The 22,305-nt window shown below is 30.8% G+C and overlaps 1 protein-coding gene across 4 annotated transcripts in view; it reads right to left on the minus strand.

The window, feature by feature from the left end:
- Positions 1-1,732: 1,732 nt before the first annotated feature.
- The window catches only part of Fas3 (fasciclin 3), a 397,915-nt gene continuing 377,342 nt past the window's right edge, over positions 1,733-22,305 (minus strand). For 2 of the 4 annotated variants that reach the window (XM_018503354.1, XM_018503356.1), the window contains 4 exons: positions 10,401-10,431; positions 10,102-10,182; positions 4,638-4,812; positions 1,733-2,506 (listed from right to left, as the gene is read on the minus strand). In XM_018503354.1, the coding sequence (XP_018358856.1) occupies positions 2,312-2,506; positions 4,638-4,812; positions 10,102-10,182; positions 10,401-10,431 (482 nt within the window). In that variant the 3' untranslated portion in view covers positions 1,733-2,311. Of the gene's footprint in view, positions 2,507-4,637; positions 4,813-10,101; positions 10,183-10,400; positions 10,432-18,815; positions 19,572-22,305 lie in introns of those variants that run through there. The other 2 variants (XM_018503357.1, XM_018503358.1) reach the window with 2 other exon arrangements.

The following is a 22,305-nucleotide window of genomic DNA, read 5'->3' on the forward strand; positions in this document are numbered from 1 at the left end:
GAAGGTATAAAAAAAAATGCAGGCTTAATAAATTTCATATAATTTATTCACATATATTTTATGCTTACATCTATTTATTAAAATAAATGCGTAAAAAAATTAACTAAAATTGTTAGTGTCGGACGGCGAAAAATGTTTAAATCGACATAATCATAGGTTTTGTACCTAGAATATAATCGAACTAATCGAACGAAATTTATAATTAACTTATGCCTAAATTTATATTGCTGTGATTAATTTAATTAAATGATTAGTTTAATATAATAATATATTAAGCCTAGATTCTTGCAAAAAGTGTAGTATTATATACTTACAAATTACATACTTAAAAATAACGCAAGACATATTGTAATACGCAAACCTCACATTATATAATTATATAATAAGCAAAAATTTTATTGAATAAAGGAAATGATACGGTTTAAGTATATAATTTTTAAGCACATTAAACTTTACAATATATAAAAAAGAGGACTTCGGTTAAAAGTTCCGGCAGGTTTATTTGTTTGATGATGAATGTCTTCTTATATTAATTTCTTTTTTTTTTAAATGTTATAGTTAATATTTTTACAGTGAAACACAACCAACTGTTTTCCTTCGATTTTGATAAGTTTTAAATGTGTTAAAATATAGACAAAAATAAGAGATGTATATTTTTTTATAAGTATTGTTTCGCTTTGAGATGGTGAAATTCTCTTGAAAATATCGGTTTTTTTTCTTTCTGAGCGAATATTATTTGAGGAACTGTCAAAAATATTAAAAAATATTTTTGTTAAAAATTAATTAATTTCAAGAGTAGATACTTTATAATAATAATTAAATAGTTTAAAAAGTAATTAAAGATTAAGGATATTTTTTATATAATAAAGACAAGAATTTACTGGCAATTTAACGAATTGTTATAGTTATGGTTTTTTCATTTATTTAATATTGTATAGTTGTACTTTTATTTATGATTTACCTTTGTAACATTGAAAATGACCCGATCGGAACGTTTGTTAACTTTATGATTCTAATTTAATTAAATTTGTTTGTTTAAATATTGGTTCTATGCCCTTTTTAATTGTCATATTAATTTAAAAAGTTTATTTTTTACAATGAAAAAAATTAAAAAAACATTTTTTTATTATTATAAAAGTATTCTTGAAACCATTCAACTTTCACTCAAAACATTTTTTATATCTTTGCCAGTTTAGATATTCACTCAGAAAGAAAAATTTCTTGAAGGAAGGATTTTATTTCTTAATGTGCAAAAAAGCACTTATAAAAAAATACGTGTATCTTACTTTCGTCTATATTTTAATATATTTAAAACTTATTAAAATTGGAGAGGAACATTTGATTATATTCCTTTGTTAGAGCTTTCTTTCAATTTTCTATACTTTAAGTAATTAAATTGTTCAAGTGACTTTTAAACGTATTTATAGCTTGTACGCGATACAGATGTTATTATTACGCTTATACATCATTCAAGTGGATAATAACAACATTAATGATAATATTTAAGTACATTTAACACGACAATTAGCGTATCGTTGAGATAGTCGTATACGCTTAAACAAAAAATTTTAGGAAGAGATATATTCTTATAGAGAATTTTTTTCTCAAAAACAATTATCAGAGCAAATTATTAAAATTATTAAACAAATTAATATAGCAAATTCTTCATATAACAAAATTCCAACAACAGAAAAATTTCAAATAAAATTGTTTAACTAAGAATTCAGGGGTAAAATGATTGGACAGCTAAGATCATACCTTCCATAAAATTTTCATTAGTGGAAATACAAATGCAAATTACGAAAAAATAACATAGCAATGAATAATGTCGTTTGCATATTTGCATATAACTTTTTGTGACATGTTATAAATTTGTATGTAATAATTGCACGGAGCAATATTATTTTAATTTCCGGTCGTTCCAGTTAGTAAAGATCTTGCTCCCGAATTCGATAATGACCAGTTGCGTAGACGCAATGAATGATAAATCGGAGCACCGAGATGTCATAAAGTTATTCACCGTACAATAAATTATCACACGTACGGAGACATGTAATCGTGAGGGTTTGATTAACGAGGAACACCGACCGTGTCCATTTTCATATATGTGAATGCGTAAATAACGATCGTGATAATTACAATAAAAAAATCAATAACGAATGATGCCTTAAAATATTTCTCGCATTTCAAATTATCTATCTACTTTATTTTCCTTTTCTCTGTTTATCGAAACACATTAATTTTTTTTAAATATTTGAAGCCGTGAAAGGAGGAACACACGATCGTCTTAATTGCTTTTGTGGAAATGCAGTTATTTATCCGCTGTCTCTTCGGTTTCTGGTTTCGTGTACAAGATTTCAGCATATTCTGTCTTGTCCTCATTAATTCGGCGAGGTGTGACACCTTGCTGTTGTTGCATAAGATCCAATTCTGCATATACTATTCCACCTTCGCCTGTCGGAGGATTCGTTCTGCCTTCCTGCACGGCCGGCTCAACGGTCTGAAGCTATATCATAGTTTTTCAGATATAAAATGTGATAGACAATCACAAAAAAAGCAAGAATCTTAATGGTATATAATACATTTACATTTAAATAGATATCATTTTATAAAAAAAATTAAATAGATCCAGTAAAAAGTAATTTTTATATATTCAAGAAAATTAATATGACGAATAAATTTTATATTTACATAAAGATATAATTTAGAAATTTTTAGCTGTATATATAACTCACCGAACGATTGGTTCTTATCTTCGGATCTAACCATGGTGGAAGAATATACTTCCACCATGGATCTAACCACGTTTACGTTCAACCGCTCTACAAGCAAGGATAGTAAGTTCCGAAATCCATCGGAAAAAAGTGTTGCAACCATTCTGTCAATCACTGTACAGCTAAAACGTTCAAAATTGTATTTTTATGTAAATATAATGGTTAGTCAGTTTAAGTTTTTGCTTGAGTGTAAAGAAGTTATTTATTACAGGATCTATTAAATTGTTTAGAATGTTGTTTATCACTATACAATATCAACTAAAAACGTTAGCTAAAAAATTTATTTTTATTTTTTTATTTTATTTTATTTGCGTATCAAATAAATAATCACAAATTATAATTGAGAGTAGAGAACAGATAATATAATAATAGAATTAAAATGCTTATAAGTAAAATGGTGAGGCACCAGCAAAACTGCTACAACACCTACCAGAAGTATAATAGGCTACAACAATGCTAGGCTTGAATAACGAAATTGAGATGAATATAAGCATACCGCAAAAAATAACACAAAATATAATGAGATTCATATGAAGAACACATAAATGATGCAAAAATAGCACCAAATACAATAAAAATTTAATTTAAAAAGCTAATATCACATAATTAGCCAATAAGTTTTTATTATAAATACTTTTTGAAATCAGCTGTAAAAAAATAATAAATAATTTAGCTTTTAATAGCTTTATGGAATAAAATGACCATATATTGTGGCAGTTTTAGATAAATCACTTTTAAACTAATAAGTAGAGTCAAATAAATTTTTGCATGAGTATTAATTTTATTAGTATATGTATATACAAAAAATTCGATGTAAATCGTAATGCTACACGATCTTATCAAATTTGAAAATTATTACAAAATGTGATTTTACTTAAGAATTTAGATTTAGGCATTCCTCGAATAATTTAAAGGAGATGTTAAAAAGAGGTCGATTTCTGTCCAAAAAGGAAGTAAACGGAATAGTGTTTTTAATAATTTTGTTCAGGAGGTTAAAATCTACAAAAAAACACTATTTCTTTTACTTACATCTTTTTGGGCAAAAATTTGCTCTTTTTTGGGGGATATTAAAAAAGGATCGATTTTTGTCCAAAAGAATATGAATAAAAGAAATAGTGTCTTTTCTAAATTTTGACCTCCTGTGAATACGATAATATTAATAAAAAGTTCGAATTCGATAGGAAACACCTTGAAAATTAAACATGAACATGTGATATATTTCAAGAAATTTCAATATTATTTACTTTTCAAGGTGTTCCCCAAATGTCACAAACTTTTTAATAATTTTATCATATTCAGGAAGTCAAACTCTTCAAAAAAGACACTATTTCTTTTACTTATATTTTTTTGGACAAAAGTCGGTCCTTTTTTAATATCCTCCAAAAAAAGGTATGTGAGGAACACCTTGAAAATTAAACAAGAACATTGAAATTTCTTGAAATATATTATGTTTATACTTAATTTTCAAGGAGTTCTCTATCGATCCCAAACTTTTATTAACATTATCGTATTCAGAAGGTCAAAATCTATTAAAAAACGCTATTCCTTTTACTTACATCTTTTTGGACAGAAATCAGTTTCTTTTCAACATCCTCGTTTCAAAAATTTACAAAAAGGTTTAATGTAATTTTACTCATAATTCAATTTTCGATATATTTAATATTGTTATTAAGTCAAAGATTTTACGATGCAGAAGTTTGTCTTATTCTATTACGGTGTTAATTAATCATTATTAAACTTTTTAATTTTCTGTCAACATAAGTATCATAAAAACATCAAATTTATTTACAAAAACGAAATAATAATGACACACAAAGCATAATAAATTATGAATAAGTCATCCACGTAAAAAACAGCAATTACCTTCTCGTCGTCGACGGTAACAACAGTTTTCATGGTGTCTGTATCGGTGCCGGACACTTTATCTTTGTTCCTTCCAAAAAATCGGGAGAGATTGATCCTCGGTTTCCGTTGACCTCGGGATGACGCTCCGTCCACTTCCGATCGGGAATATCTGCCGGCGCTCTCTGTGTCACTTCTATGTACATATATATATGTATAATGAAGAAAGAATTAAGTTGTAAGTCTTTTCTGATACGACACTTATTTCGTTGATATGATATCACGCAACAATAATTTTACAAGAAAACAAAATATTAAATATATGCAGTGTTTATAATGTTTTCAATATAAAAAAAAGACGATTTAATAAGTTCGTTTTGCATTAATCAAATAGTTATTATGAAATTACTGCATGTGTGTGTGTGAATATCGTGTCTGGTTTTTTTACTTTAGTGAATGATCCAGATTAAATGTACTATATTCAGAGTTATCATATGCATGCATAAATTGCGCATGATATGTAATTAACCCGTGTCTTTGTGTCAAGTACGGCACATTGGTTTATTTATTAAATCTTCTTTATTTTTTTGCCATTTATCTGCTTTGTCTCGTGCGTGGCATACCAATAAGAATTTGTAATTAGAACGATTAAAATTAAAGAGATGCACATCGAGAATCTTTCGTAAAATGCTTGAGAAATGTGGTACTTTAAAAAATTCTATTTTTTATTTATAAAAACTCCCCGTGTTTAGATATTTTAGATTAATGATTCACGCGGATCACATGTAGCAATAATTGTAAATATTAAATATTAATAATTATTAATATTAAATTACAAATAAGTGAAATTTACAGAAACTATCACGTAACAGTGAACAAAGTGATATATATCATTTCTCTCGTGTCGCACATGATGCAATTGATTATCCAATAAAACTTAACGGGACACATTACAAAATTAATTAACTTAGCGTAGCATTAGTCGTTCAGATGCATTCAGAAGTTTTACTTTCAACAGAGTTATAATATAAGCGCCGCAATTAACACAGATTGCTACATAAATTGCAACAAAACAGCAAACGCTAGGCAAAGCACGCATATGAATTGAATAAAGCACGCGATACGAATACAAATAACGCTTACGATAAATGGAAAAATATCGGCTTTGCTCGATCGGTTACAAATGCGATCCTCTAGAGAAATGCGGAAGGGAGGAATTTGCATGTTATAAGCAGCGATAAGATTACATGCCATATACTGCATCGAGCAGCTTATCTTTCTTTTCTTTCTTGTCCTATTTTCATTCTATTTTCTTGCAATCAAATTGCCATCTCTTTGCTCCAAATAGATGTTATCTAGTAGCAGTCATCTTGCTGACGCCTCATCTTTTGCGTTTGTACGTTTCTTTTCTTTTTTGCTTACATTTTTTATAACTAACCTATCTTATCGGAATAAAATTTCATACGTAAGGTGGGAACACAGTTATTACTATTATTACTATTTTCTTACTCGAGGACTCGTAAACCATGAACTGTGAATAACAAATGTTCTCGAGTTCTTCAGATTTTTGCTGATAATAAACGTCATAAAATCGAATAGGAAGGATTGAGACCTTTGCAAATAAAAGAATCTTCTATTCTACTTCAGAAATCGTTTATCGTTTTCGCTTTTTTTATAACCTTCACTCGTAATCAGACTTATTGCTTATAAAAGTAACAAAGTAGAACACAGACTAAAAAAACCATATCACTGCTGGAATAGGGGAATCTTCTTCATTTAAAGTTTTATATTGAAGCTTGATTACGCAGTAATCTGTATATGTAACACTATTGCGTAAATAAGGCACGCAAAAATTAGCCTTGATATACCGCACTAACCCTGACCTCATTCTTTGTTTTTGTTTATCTCACTAATACGACAATTAGGTCACTCATATTCAGATTACTTATATTTAGTATAGTTGTGTATATAGTCGGCGTTTAGCGTCATAAGATATCTGCACAAGAGATTTTCGATCAACACTTTTTTTATATTCCTAATTATTTTAACTTGCAAGGAACCAAGAAAATTTATACTTACAAGGGGAATATCAGAAGTAAAAACGTGCTTTTTAAATGCGATTTATTGCAAAAGATTCTTGGTACTCATATTAAAAATCCCAATTCCTAGCTTCAGATATTCCTTTTTCAAAAATAAATAATGAATATGAAAATGCTGATATCGTTGGATCAATTAACTACTTCCCTACTGAAAAGAATCACGTCTCAAAGTTACACAACAAAATTATGTAATTAAGACAAGTAAATCACGTAACAAATAGTTTCAAATCAGTATGTGATTTTTTAAAATCTCGTGATTTGAAAAATCACATGATATTAAAAATAATTTCATCCATCCTGTAATTTTATAGTTATCGAATATTAGAGAACTGAATGATAGAAACAGAAGAACATTATTTGATTTTTCAAATTACGTAATTGTAAAAAATTACGTGCTGATTTGGAATAATCCGTTACGCGATTTAATTACTGCTCGAAAATGATTCAAATTAGGAATAATTTTTGACATTATAAATTTGACAAATGAATTTCGATATATAAATAAATAGTGTACAGGTACAAATTCAATTCAGATTAATGCAATATTGTTATCTGCATTGTTGAGGTGGCGATGAAAACGCATTAATCTGACTTATATTTTATATCTATAACCAGGAAAAAATCTATTAATTCTAGAACATTTAGTAATATTGAATTTCTTTCCTCCTTTTCTTGAGATCTGGCTTGTCCAGTGATTAATCGATACCATGACTTTAACGTTTATATATACATTATTAAGTTTTGATAAAATTAAGAGGTTTGAATTTCTAGGATTTAGGATTGTTAAGCACCAAAGATTATGTCTTTTGTAAAAAACCGTAATTCAATTTTTAAAAGCACATTTCTATTTTTATTTTTCCTAATGTAAGTAGCAATTTTTTAATTACTGAATCGAAAAATAATGTTGGATTTATTTTCGCGTATATTGATAATTATAATGAAATTGATTAATCCTTTCTAGTGTGTCCGATGAATATATCCAATAATAATAAAAAAGAGCTCTCAATAAACAAACTAATATTAATATAAATACAGGCAAATAAGAGCTAGAACACAGTTATTATTTGTGTTTAATTATACAAAATTTTTTTCCTCTAATTCATACATTTTAAAAACAAAAGATCAACGTTTTGGTTGTTATTTGCAACTATTTTCAGGATAATATAAAAAAAACTCTTAAAATCCAAATTCGCTATCTATTGGTCTGTTTTCTGTTCCTGTACTAGACTGTTCTAGAACCTCTTTCTTGCTTTAAACAAATATCAAACGTATATCTTTCTCACTTTAAGTTCCAAAAATGTACACTAGTTCAGCCACAGAAAACAGACCTAATATAAAAATGTGTACTTAATTATTCTTAATAAAACAGAAGAATGCAAGTACAACTTCTCAAAATCTCGAGTGGTTCCTCATTAGAATGTGAGAACAGCTCTTCATACCCAATATTAAAATTGTTACGTACGGTTTTCAGAAATGGTTGGATACATGAATTTTTATAACAGAATAAGAGATCACATTCTAATGAGGAACCACTCGAAGTTTTGAGAAGTTGTACTTGCATTCTTCTGTTTTATTAAGAATAATTAGGTACACATTTTTATATTGATGGCGAATTTGGATTTTAAAGCCTCGTCTACAATAGTCGCACAAGCTGTGTCGCGTGTCGTATGAAATGTCGCAGAAGTGTCGCATATAGTCGCATAATTGTCATAATCGCAAGAACTCTTGTCGTACGAAGTTGAGCCAACTTCAACTTTCTGCGACTGCGACAGGCGTGTCGTATGAACTCAGCCAATCACAGCACAGCAAGTTGACGTTTAGAATTTGTTGTCGAATTGCGTGCAAACAATCATTGTGACTATTGTAGACGCTCATTTAGCGACACTCTTGCGGCATGCGACAAATTTTCTTGCGATGCTACTACTTGCGATATGCGACACAACCTGTGCGACTATTGTAGACGAGGCTTAAGAGTTTATTTTATATTATACTGAAGATGGTTGTAAATAATAACCGAAACGTTGATCTTTTGTTTTTAGAATGTATGAATTAAAGGAGGAAACCAATTTTGTATAATTAGACACAGATAATAACTGTGTTCTAGCTCTTGTTTGCCTGTAAATATATCCAATATTCGAATAAATGAATAAATAATGAATATGAATACAAGTATATAAATGCAATTTTTGTATTCATATATAGAAAATAAATTAATAGTTTTATTCGATTTGAATGAATATATTTGTCAATATAATCGCGTATATTTCCGATTTCGTATTAATTTTCTGTGACTATGATCGTATTATTTAATACGTTCCTTGGTAAAACAATTGGCAATAGCTTTCTCCTCAGTATAGTTATGCTTTCCAAATTTTAACTTAAAGATAAAATATTTTGCCCACTATATCAGCAGTTAAGCAATTACACTTGTTTATAAATTAAAACTGTACGAAAATATACACTTTATAGATACGCTACCAGAAACTGATAGATAGTCCCCAACGACCTTGCTAAAAGTAGGGTAAGCATCTTGTGATCTTATATCCAGATTCAAAGTTTTAAGACAAATTAAGCTAGTAAAACAGAATTTAACATGAAATCAAGAAAATAAATTATCTTTCACTACACAAAAGCAAATCTGAATATTTTAATTTACTACAGATCACTACACTGAGAAAAAAAGTTGCTGTTTCAAAAAAATATTAGTTAATTCAAATCTAAATGCAGCGGTCACGGGTTCTCAAGTAAATATTTATTAATTTAAATAAATAACATGTATTAAATTACAAGATTTTGTTAACTTAAATATATAAATATTTGAACTAAATAATCACAACGAACTAAATGCATTTAGTCAAGTCAACAACTTTTTTCTCAGTGTAGTTATAGTTAAGAAAAAAGCGTTGTTATTATTAGAGTATTTTTTTTAGTTTACATTTTGCTTGAATGTAATATAAGTATTTGTAAAATAATTTTGAAGTATTCATGAATAAATATTTTTGAAAACTCACAGTTTTGAATAAATATATGAATAAACACTTCTTTTCTGAGAACATTTTAAATCAAAATTTGTAACTTAATTATGAGTTTTTTTGTATTCATCGGACACACTAATCCTTTTCGTACTTTTTCTTTTAGTCGTGAGATAATAAGAGGTTTTAATCTATTGTCACATAAGATTTATTTTTGCTGGTAACACGGTGTGAGACGAGGAACAGTTCCCAGTTTGATCAAATTGCGCAGAAAACGGGCGACGAACAATACTTTGTTGGCCGCCGTCTTTCCGGGCAATTTAATCCAATTTTGTCCGACGAGTAAGAAAAGCGAACGCGTCGACGGACACATCGGACATTGCGAACGAGTAAAATAAAAAAGCTGCTGCTTGCCTTTTTCTAACGACATCGGCCGTAGTTTTCGATTTGCCGAGCTGAAGAAGACTAACGCCCGTCGCTGGGTCCGCGAAGTCTCTGAAAATGTGCATGCTTGGCAAAAGTCTACTGAACGAAAATCGTCGAGTGACGGAAAAGCGACGAAGAGATCTTACTGTTCGTCCCTGAATCGCGTCACACAGTTATATTAAATTAAAGCACTACGAAGAATGAAGTATTAGTCATGGTATCGGTGTGAGTATGACAGATACTGTAAGCGAGAGTGCGATAATGTGGATTAAATATTCGGTACTCACGACTCCCCGAGATTTCTCGTAGTCGAACGACCTGGAAATAATGACAAGTTTTGTTTTAATTTGATAATTAAATACGAAATTATTTCGTAATGTCGTCATATTATAAAAATTTATCTTCAATTTTTATATTAATTTTATAAGAAGGCAGTATTGCTAATAATGTGACGAAAATCATCAATTTTTTTATATATGATTTAATCAGTCAACATTTATATCTCTTCCTTTTTTCAGTTGTTACAACTGAATATTATAACTACACATATAATCTGAAGTGTAGACATTCCTCAAGTGATAATATTATAAATGTATGTTTCTGCATTCGTCAGTAAAAAAGACATATAGAATCTTAAAAAAAATTAACGTCACAACTTAAAAATTAATCATCATCATGCAATTTTAGTTGTAAAAAATCTGTATTTTGTTTCGAGATGTAAAATTAAGCGTCAGATTCAATGTAACAAATATTTATTATAAAATTACAATAAGATTACGATAAGTAATTTGTTTATTTTAATAAAATTCGTTAATTTACAGTTTTATAAACAAATATGCATGTTTTTATGTGTGCATCACTAATACTTAAGATAAAACAACATTCTTCTTATATTCTCAAATCTATTGCGAGTTGATAAAACAGCATTTGAAAATAAGTATTATTATATTATCATTGAAATCTTGCCGAGATTAACTGTCCTTAATACTCTTCATACATAATCCACTTAAAAAATACGTAATTAAATATTTAATAGGATTGCAACAAAAGATAGTAACGCTACGAACTTCAAAATTCAAGTAGCTGTAACTTCGTTAAAAATAAACAAAAATATAAGTTAAATAAAGTTTTTTACTCATTTTAGGCTGAATGTTTCATGTCAAAACTTTTTCATTTTTGTAGTTTTTTTTTAAATTATCATTTTACCAGCTTTCCAAAATTACTAAATAATTTACCGAGTAAATTACCGTCAGATTGGGTCGTTTTCATCTCTAATTTCTTTATCTAAAATTCTGAAGTTATAATGTAAAATTATTGAATAAATTTAACGTAATGGTAGGACGATACATCTCTCAACATTTGTATATTTAAAACAAATGTTTTATTTCAAAAATCATACGATATCTAAGTATAATATCATAGCGACGAATAAACTTATAATTAATTATACATACAGCTCTCTATATATTAATTTCATTTGAATCCTTAGATATACTTTTCTCGCCTATCGCATTGTATCTATAAGTAGAGATACAAAATGTTATCGTTTCTCGCGCGGTCGCGGTGTGGCTAGCTCATCTTAATTCGCGACTGTGTAACGTCATTTAAACCGTTTTGCTTGCTTAATTAGAGAGTCAGCGATCTCTGGACTATTCCTGAAACCAATCGCCAACCGGCGCCGTTTCAATTGGGCCCTTAATCGGAAATGACGTGATAACAATGTCGCGCAAACACAATTTCTTTTCTGGTGACCGCAATTTTCGCGCGGCATTTAATTAACTCCTAAAAATGCTTCAAAGAGAAGAGAACACCAATTGCAGGTATTTATAATATATTTCGCGATCCGGCGCGAATCGGCGCCGCCATCGCGTTCATAATCTTACTCTAGACTTACATTTTAACATAAATATATCTATATAATATAATATATATAGTATATATACCCCATTGTATGGCCAACGATCATGCTCCTTAATAACGTATGTCATCTTTCCGATAATATTATGAATTTTACAAATGTTCATTCAATCTCTAGTTGTCATAGGGCAAAGAAAAACATGTATTGAACAAAAATGTGTATATACGCGTTACATCTGTAAATATATATACACGTTCGTATATATGTATATGTCTTCAAAGCATGATCATCGAAATTTAAGTTGTACACATTAAAAGTATTGTTACATTACAATTAATTAATTATAATAATTACGCAATAAATGTATTAATATCAAAAAAATGTATTAAAACTTATACGTTTGTATGCAAGTGGGTTTGCGTATAAATAATTTCATCATCTTCTTTCTCTTTTTCATACTACACACCGACAAAATCATGTTTAGCAATTTCTCGATCAAAATAAATACAATAAACAGTTCAATAAATCGGAATAGATCGCAATCTACGACGATACTTGTCACGTGTCATGCACTTTGTAAACACCAATAATTATAAAAGCGGATGGGTATCTTGCGATTCAATTAAGTTACCGTTCTTATCAAATAGGAATATGTTAGTTCGTAACTTATAGATTAAGGTGAAAGTTGCACGCAATATTTTCTCTTATGGCATTTTGTAAACTTGACCAAAAATTCTATTTATCAGTTTTTGGCAGTGATCTTCGATATTGTTCTTGCTATACTTCCGGAATCTGTTCGAGCTTATTTAATCTCGTGAGTGTTACTAGAACACTTTTTTTGGTGATCTTAAATATTGGAACAACTTCGGTTTGATTCAAATCGATAGAGATGAAATCAGAAGAACTCGCACAATTAAAATTGGTCAAAAGAATTAATTATTCCTGTTTTGATAGATTAAGTTTTATGGTAAAAATAAAATCAATAGAAGGCTTTTAATCTCCGACTTCAACAAATTCGAAGCTTTAGAACCAATTTTAAGATTTTTATGGGAGTCGTGTGGGAGTTGTGTTTACCCAACCAAAGAGATATTCTCTCAATAATTTTTTCACGTCAATAATTTTTTACCTAACTTCAATTATTCATTGTTACTGCTTGAGAGTTTATGTGTCAAAAACGACTTTTAATTAATAAAAGTTTCCGATAAATCCGTGAAAGAATTTCGAAAGCTATTTGTTTGCGCGTTTTATTTTTCAACAGTGAGGATTTCGTGTATATACCTAGCCTAAGACGAAAAATTGAATTATTATTCGTTTTCAATCAGTTCTCTCCTCGTGTAGTTCCTTTTTTGGAACGGTGAGGTCTCCTCTTTTTACTACGGAATATTGTAAAATGTTTAAAAATCTCTTTTTTTTTGCGGATGTGACCACATATATTATTAATCTTATTATGTATATAAAAAATTCGGGCCGCCTTAGTGCTGCTCTTATTCGCACTCGGTACAACAAGATCGTCGCGATGCATGAGGATATACAGAACGACATCCGTTTATCTTTCTCCTTCCATGTCTTTTAGGTAAACGCACGATTTTTCCCCTTTTCCCGTTTTTTAGGCTCTATTACATACATTAACATACTGACATTAGTATACATAATATATATTACCGTGATTATACATATATAATGCATGAATTATACACATATATATTTATACTATATATTATATATTATATATACTAACAAATCGATATATTCGGGATGAAAATTGACGCGAGACATCCTCTGTGTGACGGCGCGAACGTGCTCAGCGTCGCGAATGGAGCCGCGTTCTGCCAGTAATTCGCAAGTGCAACTACCGACGTTATTCTCCTTCTTTATACAACACTTTCCCATATAGCACAAATCCAGCAATATTGCAGTAACATTGCAACATTCCAGAAATATTGCAGTAACATTGCAAACTTTGCAGCAATATTACTGCAAGCTTCTATGCTGTATATGGGTGTCTTCTTCAGTTTTAAATACCGTTGGAAAGTAAAGGGATGGATGGAAATAGCGGAAGAAACTTTTGCCATATTTATAGTACCAAGAAATAGAAACGTGGAGGAATAAACAGGACGAGCTTAGGGTTGAGTAGGACAGGCGAGAGAGGCGGAGGGATAAATGCCTATAACCGAACGCGCGTAACATTTCCTTCGTTTTACTATGCGGGGTATAAGGGAAGGCTCGTACTTTTGAATATAGAAAACGGCACTTTTGAATATAGAATTGACGTCGGTCGTTCCCGCTACAAAATACTGACGAATTTATTTCGTTAATCCCGCTTTCCCGTTTCATTACGCCTTCACCACGCGCGCGTCGTCCTCTCTCGTCCCTTTTCGAAAAAGTTCTATCAACTCCCGTTAAGTAAATCTCACATTCTCTGCTCTTCGATAATATCTTTCACCCTGAAAAAGTTTCACGGATAACGACAGGTCGACTCGGCAATTGGAGTGCAAGCGCGGATAAGTGTGTCACTCACTCGATCGACATTCACGAGTTGCAAGCCAAATGCCTCCGACGCAGAATATATGTATAATACCGTTTTTTATTCGCGATCTCATACCGTTATATTTATAATATATATTTATATTTATATATATCTTTATTTATTTATATTTATATATATTTAGAGTATGTACAACACGCAGTAGAGAGAGAGAGAGAGAGATTCAACCGTTGCGACCGACAAGTTTGCATCGGAGTCCTCCTTCAAAATTCGCTCGAAACACGCGCTTCGGGATGCGATCAATTCTTTAACCATATTCTTAATAATCGTATCGTATCCCTGATAAGAACCTCGATGATCCCATCGGTCTTAGCACGGCCTTTTTCTTGTAAGTGAAAACACGAATGCATCCGGAAAGAAACGGCGGAGGAGCGTGCAGAATTCGAAAATGTATGATTGATGAATGGAACATGAGAAAATCCGTCCTTTGGTTCTTATTCGATTTTTTTCTTTCACGCGATGCCGACGAGACCTACGTTGTATATTGTGTGTGTATGTGTATGCGTACATGTAAGTGTGTGTAAATATGTATCAGTATTTCATTTAAATTTGCACAATTGCGTTTGGTGAATAGCTAAGGAAAAGTCACCTGTACAAAAGTACAAACGACACTTATTGTCGGAGAAAACAATAAGATAATATTTACGACGTTCACCTCGAACGAGGAGGAACTTCTTCTCGTAGTGTCATTGATACGCCGTAAAAAATATTTCCAGTAAATACGTATAGAATGTCTCTGAAAGATTTGCATCGAAATAAAAGTGTATTTCCTTGTATAAATAAGAATAAAATAACGGAGAATTGAAAATGTATTGCTGTATTCCTTAACTCTTCGAAATTGACGGTGGATTAAGAAATAATTGCCAGAAAAATGAAATATTTTTTATTTACATTTTAATCTTTGAGGGTTTCTTTAAAATGATTATACGTAATTATAAATATCATAATTTCAATTTTTTAAACTTTATCGCTTTAAAAGCTCGATGCAAACCTCTCAATAATTCTGTAACATGTGTATATTATTGGATGGAAAATATATTTAATACCGCGCTACTGGTAATATATTCAAAGATTCGATATATTTAATATAAAGTACCTTTCGCACAAATTTTTTATATGACAAGTTTCAAAAATTTGATTATCACAATTGTACTTATAAACTCATATCATTCCCTCTAGATATGATTCAACTTGTACGAACAGCACATTAATTATATTTGCTATCCAATAAGTGAAATAGGTTGCGTGTGTTGTTGAAAAAAAAAAAAGTTTTAATTTACTGAAATTAAAAGATACGTCTTTTTTATATAAAAATTTTGTAGTTATTTGTAATAACCACAAATGTCGCTCTTACAAATAGTAGCCATGTACATGTATTGTAAAAAATACGCAGAATGAAAATGTTACGTCAAACGGAGATTATCGGTTGATATATAATACTGTCTAGTGACGTATGGAGGGATATAATTTGTTTTATCATATATATCATAAGAATATCATATAAATCTTATTGGCTCGATTATGTTCGTTAATCGTATGATCCACGGTCGGATTCGAATGTATTTCTTGTATTTATTAAACGCCGCATATAAAAAATCGCACTTTTTATAAAACGCAATAATTATTACATATAATTCATTTCATAAATGAGATTCTTTCTAAGTGAAATTCATATCTTATAAGGTCGCGTAATAATCGAAACGTCATTAAACGTTTAATCGCTATAATTATATACAGGATGTTTCGTAAATTGCGTAAGTCAGGAAGACAGGAACATAAAACTGAACGATAGCAAGGTCATAAAAATTCAAAATGTTCAATAAAAACTAAAATTTAAAAAATATATATTTTAAAATAATTATTTTATTACGTCTTTTCGACAAATCAATAGACTCCTGTCTACACAAACTCGTTAGAATTAGACAAGTAAGTAACATGTAACATTACACTCCTGTTTAAGAACCTACGCAACATTCTGTATACTTGCGCAATAATCTTATTGTACTATGTATATATGTAACTTGTAAAAAGATCTCTCTCCGATAAAATGCATTTAAGTAAAGCATACAGTAAAATACGTTAGGAATGTTACAATATTCGTAAAAATGTTACAGTACAAAAGACATTGGATAATAATAGTGCCTAATAATAAAGATACAATCGCATCTTTGATCTCGAAATTTCGCGAACATCGCTTCTACTGTTCGTTTATATGCTTTCGTCGCATTTACAAAAGTATCGTAAAATCTCAAAATTCGTTTCTAGCGTGGTAAAAATTTCGTAGTACTAAGATTAAAGGGCATATAATAAAAATGTTGAGATAGAAAAAAAATCTCTTTCATCGAGATTCGACCGTTCTTGAAAATCAACGCCGAAAACGCGATGTTGCGTTTCGTAGAGAACCAAAAGATATGTGATCACAGCATTATGCACGTTTTCCACAAAGATTCACGAAAACATTTCGAGTGAACTCGAGGGAAATATCTTAAGGAATGTGTTCTTTTGCCTTAGCGATAAAAATACGCACACACGTATTGTTTCCTGCATGTATATATCGCTTTTTAAAAAAGCAAAGAAATTTTAAAGTTTTCAATAAAAAGCGTTATCAATTTTAAAGTTTTTTTTAACCTTCATCAGATTAAACGTCAATAGCAGATTTTCAAGATAAAAATTGGAGACAAAGATTCGAATTAAAATTAAATATTTTTTTTAATTGATAAATTAATTTTGGTATTTACTTCTAGACTTCAGCCTTTAATTTTTTAATTTTAAGTTTTACTGTAATTAAAATATTTTTTAACTTAATTACTAATTCCATTTAATTTAACTTCATTTTCGATTCCTAAAGGCTGATTTAAAATTCAAAGCTGCAATTGGCGATTAATGAGGCAAAAGTAGAACACATTTTATAAACAAAAATAAAGTTCTTGTCAATGATTTAATAAGCGTGCAAATATCTATGTGTGTGCGTACGTAATGTCTCGTCGTGTATAACAATTTACGTGTATGCGTGTATATGTGTGTGTTTTTAATAGTGTATTGTTTATAAAAAGTTCGCTCGGCTGCGTAATTTGATTTGTTCCAGTTATCGTGAGGATGCCTATCGTGATTCAGGGAGGCGCGTCCCTGCGCGAAATTTGTCATAGCTACTTCATAATCATCGCTAAGTCCAGCATGAAAAATCACATGCGTCCAGTGACGAGCAAATCGCGGTGAAAATCTTCTGATCTCGACACTCATTCGTAAAAAAATAAAAGAAAAATTTAGAAGATTTACATTATATCCACTCCTTTCTTACAAAAGAGATTCTAGTTTTTAAATATTTTATATAAAATTACATAATTAATTCGGTTAGATCAGTATAATAGTCAACTCAGTTCTCGAAATCTTAACAAATATCCCAGTGAATGAGTCTAAAATTATGCGCGTACGCACCATCTTGAGATCCTGTTAAAACGAATACACGCATAAAATAAAAGAAACGGAAATCGAATTTGCCGAGCAATTTTGTTCTTATTATACTAGCGATTGAGGGGAGATTCGGAACGTCATAGCCGAATATATCGACGGATCGAGAACCAAGCTTTCTCGACGCGAACACTTACGGTCGTACTTAAAGGTCTAACCGGCTGTCATCAGAAAAAATGAGAAGGCGACGCATAATTAAAACATAATTCGTTTGCCAACTGAAAGTTTCGACAACGATTTTTGCTGTCGATAGATTTAACGTGCGCACAGGTTTACGAGAGCTATTTCGTCAGATATTTTCACGATCGTTCTTTTGTATCTAAAGTACGATATAGTTAAGAAAATGACATTGTTCATCATATATTGCAAAGGCGTTCACAGGATGAAAGGCATTTATCGACAATAGAAAGTTTATCAGAATTATATAAGTGAAAATTGAAAAAAAAATAACTTAGCTTTTGCATTAAAACTTTTAAGAAACAAAATTGAATGTAGTGAAATTTTTAAGAAGAAACTGAAGAAATTAATCGTATCCAAAATTATGTTTAATATTTGTCATTTTTATGTTATAAAAAAAGGTTCCCTATAACTTCAAATATTATTTTCCTTTTTATCACTGTTAAAATAAATATATTAAATATTAACAGCTTTTAGCACTGTCAAGGTAGACAATATTTTAACCCTCTCATTTTCAAATTACCTTTACATTTTAAAACCACTTTTATACTTATATGCATTGATTATTTATATGCATTGATACAGTGATACAATAGATTATACGTCTTATATATATATTTCTTTTAATTTCATATAATATAATATAATCTCTTGTTATCTTTTCTTCTCTTATATAATCTCTTAAGTCTTTCTAGTCCATCATGTGTTATACAATTACCCTAGGCATTTCAGAGAATCACATTCAAACAAGTCAATTATACGACAAAAGTCGTTTTACGGAAATTTTACATATAACTCTCTAGTTTATATATTCTTATAAGTAATCTCTTAATACGGTTGCTCTTCTGGCTACCGCGGAGAACGAGAGGGTTAAAATTATTCTATCTTATTCGTCCTGTGAGAATGGGAATGAGAAATAAGTATCGCTCTATGGCGAGTCAACTTCCGATTGTAAACGCTTAACAAAAGTGTCCGCACGTTTTGCACGCAAAAACAGAAATCACCAGGGGAAACTTGGATCGTTACTGCTAAAGTCTGGCGCGGTAAAGTGCGACAGCTCGGTTTTCCTGCGTACGAAGGAAAGGTAAAGAAAGAGAGAGAGAGAGAGAGAGAGACAGAAGAAATGAGGCGAGAGGAATGCGTCCCTTCTCTTGTCTTTTTTTTCTTTCTTGAAATCTCTCTCTTAGACGGGCGTGTCCGTCTTCTCATCCTTCTTGGTGTCTTTGATGTCCGTACGGCCGTTCACGTATTCGGTGCTCGTGTGTATTGGATTCTCTTGGCCACCCTGTGGCACCTTCTCGTCGATGATACGCGGGTCCTCCTGATCCTCGTCCTCATCGCCGGGTGTGATGTGCGCCTCGCTTCCAGCGCCGACGTCACCCGCAGTCTCCTCGTCGCCGCGACGTCTCGCTGCAACAAGCAACGCCACGATCGGTCAAGGCAAATGTGCGTGTGTGGGTATTCTATCTTTTTCTCTTTTTCTCCCGGTTTTTTTCATCGTTTTTCTTTGTGAACGCTTTGCGAATGTAATATCGCCATTCGCGTCGACTATCGAACGCCGTTTATCTTGTCAACGAATCAATATTACCCGGGTGTCTATCTGTCGCACGACGTCTTCTTGTGCACCTCGCAGCTAAGCGAATATTTTGTTCTTGCGAAACATAATTTATATCTCGCCATAAAATATCTCGGTCAGTGATACTACTCGCGAGACTGCAAGATGGAAAGCTCGAAACATTAATCTTTAACGTTCATTTAATTCGCGCGAATCGAAATTTTAAGTTGATCTCTTGATTTGTTATTCTAACTGAACACGAGAAAAATTGTAAACTCGATTATTAAAAAGTATCATGCGTTCTTTTGTACTTTTCTATGGAGTTAGATATTTAATGCGCGTTTAACGTGGAAGTCTCTAATATTCATTACGCAAATTGTCCGAGGCACATTACATTGTGCTGCATTACTCATAATGCGTACTTTCAAAGTGTATCAAGTGTGTTCAGTGTAAATGTTATGATGCCCGATGTAAAAAGGCATTACTGTATCTAATTATGTTATCTATAGCTACTGAGATAAGACATTCAATTTGCATCGCTCGTGCGTTACATAAATATATATATAAAAAGTACGAATTAACGATTGTCAAAAATATGTATTGTAACATTCACAGGCATAGTCAATCCCACTAACATATAAATCTCGATCCAAGCAAGATAAATCCGAGTAATTAAAAGCACGTCGTCGCATCTCTCGACACTAATTAGACGCAAATATAGCAAAGGATACACACGCAATCTGCGAACGGGGGAGATATAGATAAACAGTGAAGGGTTTCTGAGGTGACAAACATGCTTGTATACGATCAGAATCCGAAGGGGTGAAAGAAGGAAAAATCGCAATTCCAATTGTAACCAAAAAAAGACGCTAAAACGGTGACCAGCAGTGTCAGAAAGCACGCGGAAGGTAATTGGTATTGGACGGACCGGTCGTTTCTGCTCGGGAACAATTTCATCACACTTGCCTTTGCCGATTGCTTATCGTTGCTTGTTGCAAGAAAGAAAAGAAAAGAAACGCTATGTGTTCTCGTTCAATGGCTTACAGCGTGTTCGCACCACTTGATTTTCTAACGGTATCGCAGCTTTGTATCGTAATCCTTGCCACAGATTTTGCAGCGGTATCCGTATGTGCAGAAATAAATATATAATACGTATTTAATATTACTAATAAAAATAATACGTATTTATTATTACTAAACAAAATTAGATCAAAACGTGGTTGATATTAAAAACAAAAATCAAATAAGAGGCAATAAACCACTACGCCGGTTGTCAGAGGCGAAAATAATATATTATAAAAAGAATACAAAAAGACGTTTCGAACTCTTAAATTAGACCATCTTCAGTTCAAGTAAGGCGAGATACAAACGCAAAGTTAAATTAAATAATAAAAATTATAAAGCCGCTATTAAATACAATTCATTCTAATGTTTTTCGAATCAACGCAAATTTAGATCGTGCTGTTAACAATTTCATCTATGTACAAAATTAATTCTTCGATAATTAATATTCCACGTCTATATCAGAAGGCCTTCGAAAAGCCACATAGAATCCTTCAAGGTACGTAATAATCGGCGAAATGAAAAATTATACACAAGATTTCCAAATTCTGTGTTAATAATATTTCAGCCAATAGTACGTTCAAAATTGAAACATGTAATTATCCAGTTTCTGTACTATTGGCTGAAATATTGTTAACACAGAATTTGGAAATCTTGTGTACAATTTTTCATTTCGCCGATTATTACGTACACTGTTAGAAATTTCTCTCAATGAATTTTAATTAACATGTAAAGGAAGCATATGGTTATGCACGAAATTAAATGTAATGAATGATGTAAATAAAAACTAAATTACAGTAGTTTTAAATGTGATGAACGTGTGTATTGAAATTAATGAACACATTATTGTAGAAATTAATTTACACGTTAATGAAAAGTACGAGATCTGTAACTGAAAAGTAATTTACATTAATGACATGTAAGAAACGTGAACGTATTAAACGTTAAGCGTTAATAGTATTAGGCTTAATTAAAATATTATTAATATTTGTAAATGTAAAAAAATACAAAAAACATTAAATTTTATTAATATGTACATTAATAGTTATTTCAATTACGATTAATTAAATGTAATTTATAAAAGTATATTAAATTTCATTACACTTAATTTTTTAGTCACTGTAAACTTAAATCTCATTAACATGTGCATTAATAGTCCTTTCAGTTACAGAGAAATTAAACTTCATTCACCAATGTACATTAAAAGTTAATGAAATTTAAGAACATTTCTAACAGTGTACCTTGAAGGATTCTATGTGGCTTTTCGAAGGCCTTCTGATACAGACGTAGAATATTAATTATCGAAGAAGTAATTTTGTACATAGATAAAATTGTTAACAGCACGATCTAAATTTGCGTTGGTTCGAAAAACATTAGAATGAATTGTATTTAATAGCGGCTTTATAATTTTTATTATTTAATTTAACTTTGCGTTTGTATCTCGCCTTACTTGAACTGAAGATGGTCTAATTTAAGACCGAAACATCTTTTTGTATTCTTTTTATAATATATTATTTTCGCCTCTGA

Source organism: Trachymyrmex cornetzi, unplaced genomic scaffold (genome assembly GCF_001594075.2).
Source record: "Trachymyrmex cornetzi isolate Tcor2-1 unplaced genomic scaffold, Tcor1.1 scaffold156, whole genome shotgun sequence".
Lineage (NCBI taxonomy): Eukaryota > Metazoa > Arthropoda > Insecta > Hymenoptera > Formicidae > Trachymyrmex > Trachymyrmex cornetzi.